Genomic DNA, 3458 nt, shown 5'->3' with positions numbered 1-3458 from the left:
GGCTCTTGCGGCTGCTTAATCCGGCTGTGCGGACAGCCGCAGCGCACGAGGGGAGGCGAGTTCAAATACCAGTGCCAGCCCTGCGGAGGAGTAAGACCCGCCACACGGGCACGCGCGCACCGAGACCAGGCGGCTCTCTGAGCCGGCAACTCCAGGCAAGCCCAGGGCCGAGCTCAGGCTCTGGGCTATGCCCACCTCTGCCTGCCACCGCTCAGAGTGCCCGAACCTGCACTGGGCGCCCACGGTGGGCCCACTGGGAGTCTGCCAGCGTTCGCAGGCTGCCCGTGAGGACGAGGGCCGGGCAGCGCGGGCGGCGCCCCACCTACCGGTAGCTCAGCGAGGGCCCCTGCAGGTACTTCTCCTCGGCCGTCCTGTAATCCACCCCGTCCACCGCGGCTATCGCAGAGATGATGGCCTGCGAGGGGACGGGAGCTCAGCGGCCGGACCGGCACCACGGGGCCCAGCACACCATGCCACGTCCCGGGAGTGCGCCCGAGTCCTTTCGCAACTGCCGGGAGCGTCGCCTTCCAGACCTGGCTGCCACCGGGGAGGGAGTGGCAGCGCCCTAGGGCGTCCCTGAAAGCCTGAACATTTGCTGTAAGAAGCAAAAGCGACTGGCCGCGGGGGGCGTGGTGGCTAAGGACGCTGGACTCCCACGTGGCCAACTGCGGTTCGAGTCCTGGACCTGGCGGCTTGCTTTGTCTCTCCCTCTGTCCCTCTCTATCAAACTATAAATAAGTGAAGTTAAACAACAAAATGGCTCTTTAAAAAACAAAGTAAAAGCAGGGTCAGTGGGTGGTGTGGAGGTGGAGGCGCTGGCCCGAGCCCCAGGAGAACGGCGAAGGGGGTGCAGCGCGGCCATTCCTGGGGTGATTTCCCGCTTCCCGTAGGTCCCTGGCCACCACACCACCAGCACCTGGGTACGTCTGTCACACCAAGATGGCAGCCGCGACCTGGCCCTGGCTCCTTGGCTCTGCACCCCGACAACCACGGGTGGTTCTGCAGAGCCCCCCTTTTCACTCAAGTACCCCCAAATGCGCCAGGGGCGACAGTCTACGCTTCACGGGGATGACCTCCAGTTCCAGAGTACACACTTCTGCGGTTCCAGGCTGGGGTGATCAGGGCGGGTACCCCACGGCTCATGCTGTCCTGCCTGCCCCGCCGGAACCGCAGACTCCACACTGGGGGCACCCTGTGACAGACAGGGCTGCCTGTGTGAGGGCCCGTCTGTCCCCACGAGGCTCGGGGCTGCCCGTGTGGAGGGGCGCACATGGGCCATGTCTGTCCCCACGGGCGGGCTGACCTCAGGCAGGAGGACATCCAGGATGAAGCGGACCCTGTCGCCGTGGATGTGAGCCAGGCCGCCGTGGCGCCGTGCGCCCTGGTAGACGCCCTGCAGGTACTGCACCACCAGGTCCAGCTGGCCCTCATCCTCCAGGTAGGTCTCCAGGCAGGTCACGCAGCGGCCGGCGCTCAGGAAGGCCTGCAGCCAGCGGGATGGTGTCCTGCCCCGCAGCACGGCCTGCAGGTGCTCCTCCGATCGGCCAACCCGTCGTCTTCCACCAGCCGCTGGTTGGCACGGTCCCGGGCGGCCCGCGAGCGGTCGGGCAGCACTTTCCTGCAGGGCTGCCTCTGCCCCAGGGGGGTGCCGGCCGCAGGCTCCTCAGGGTCCCCCGAGCTCAGCTGTGGGAACTGGGTGCCTGAGCCGCAGGGGCACCGGGGGGGAGGGGAGCGGAGGGCCGGCCTCGGGGTTGGGGAGCGGAGGGGCCGCCTGAGGGGTGGAAGGAGCTGGGTAGATAGGGGCTCTGCCTCCTCTCTCCCGCCCACTCCCTCTCTCCGGCTGGGCCTCGAAGTGGGACAGTGGGTGGGGCAGACCCGGACCCGGTGGCCCTTCCCTCCCTGCCCAGCGTCACCCTGGACGGAGGGCCCAGGGTCAGACGGCCTGCAGGCAGCACTCACTGATGTCAGCCGCGTAGTATTCCAGGAAGGAGCCGGAGAAGGACCCGCAGCCTGCCAGATAGGACCCCACGTGGGTGCGGGGGTGCTGGAAGGGACGCCCGGCCACGGGACCCAGACCGTGACCACAATGGGGGGTGTGGGGGCCCCGGGGCAGGGAGACCGGCACCTGTGGGAGGGCCTGGCCGCTGTAGACACCTGCCTCGCTCAGGGCGAAGCCAGACGGGACGGGTCTCGGGGCCCTGGGAGCCAGGGATGCACTGTGCCCGGGGCAGCCCTGTCCCACCCGAGTCCCTGGCTCTGTGCGAGCAGGGGCCTCACGTACCCAGCCGGACCCGGTAGTCGGTGATGAGGGAGACACACCAGCCAATGGCCTGCTCGAAGTCCTCCCTGGCTTCACTCTGCCGGGCCGACAATGGACGTCAGGGAGGCCCCGGCCCCAGTCCCTCCCCTCACTGGGGTGCCCCAGGCAGGCACCGCATCACAGATGAGGCGTGGCTGGGCCCCGGACCGCTCCCCGGGGAAGTGGCAGGGGTCAGAGGGGCCAGGCTGGCGGCCGGGCTTCAGGAAAGGAGACCCGGGCCCAGCAGCTGCGGTGCTGCGGAGGCACAAGTAACCTGCCACGGGTTCGATCCCGGGCTGAGACTGAAAGCCAAGAACAGGCCTTCTGAAGGACCGGAGGACCGGGGACGCAGCGAGACCCTCCCAGGGGCAAACGCGGTCCGCTCCCGCGTGCACACGCTCTCGTGAAAAGTCGCACACTGACGACAGATACTTTAAATGAAAATAAAAAGAGCAGAGGGCCGGCAGGGAGCATGGTGGTTAAAGCACTGGACTCCCACGCGGTCGACCACAGTTCGAGTCCTGGACCTGGCCGCTTGCTGTCTTGCTTTCCCTTTCTCTTTGTGTCTCTGTCTGATCCAATTTTAAAAATAACAACAAATGGAGTTAGATACATAAATAAATTTAAAAACTAGAAGCAGAGGAGACAAAAGGGGCCCTCGGAAGGCTCGGCCCAGGGCCACAGGTCCTGCCCCATCGGCTCACCCCGAGGCCCCAGGCGGCACTGCTGGGGGAGCCCCTCCACAGCCGCCCGAGGCCCGTGACCCCCGCACGCTCGGTCTGCACCGGAGCGCCCAGCAGAGCTGAACCACCGTCCTCTGGGAGGGGAGGCTTGACCCTGGCACCCTGAGCACCGGCACCTCCACCATGGGCGCTGAGCTGCGGCCCGTGTGCTCGAGTGCTGGCCTCGCAGCCTCTGCACGGCTGCCCCTCGAGGGCGCAGACGGCTCCCCGCCCAGCCCTGGCCCGGGAGCCTGTACCCTGGCAGGGGACGCGGCCCCAGGCCTCTGCTGACCCTGTCCACCCCGTCAAAGGGCTCCGAGGCCACACGGGCTGACAGGACCACCTGGACGGCTGACCTGTGACGGCTCAGCGCGGCCTGCACCCCACCCCCGTCAGGAAGGACCCCCCACCCGCCCCGCACCAAGCCCTGGGCCACA

The 3458-nt window shown here is 67.6% G+C and overlaps 1 protein-coding gene across 1 annotated transcript in view; it reads right to left on the bottom strand.

Annotated features, from left to right (window-relative positions):
- The window catches only part of PWWP3A (PWWP domain containing 3A, DNA repair factor), a 14285-nt gene that overhangs the window by 1358 nt on the left and 9469 nt on the right, over positions 1-3458 (bottom strand). The window contains 5 exon segments of the mRNA XM_027769566.1: positions 327-415; positions 1304-1557; positions 1560-1744; positions 1956-2010; positions 2282-2357. Coding sequence (XP_027625367.1) covers positions 327-415; positions 1304-1557; positions 1560-1744; positions 1956-2010; positions 2282-2357 — 659 coding nt within the window.

The sequence above is a fragment of the Tupaia chinensis genome, unplaced genomic scaffold (assembly GCF_000334495.1).
Source record: "Tupaia chinensis unplaced genomic scaffold, TupChi_1.0 Scaffold149964_1, whole genome shotgun sequence".
Classification (NCBI taxonomy): Eukaryota; Metazoa; Chordata; class Mammalia; order Scandentia; family Tupaiidae; genus Tupaia; species Tupaia belangeri.
This window is presented reverse-complemented; position numbering and strand designations above follow the sequence as displayed.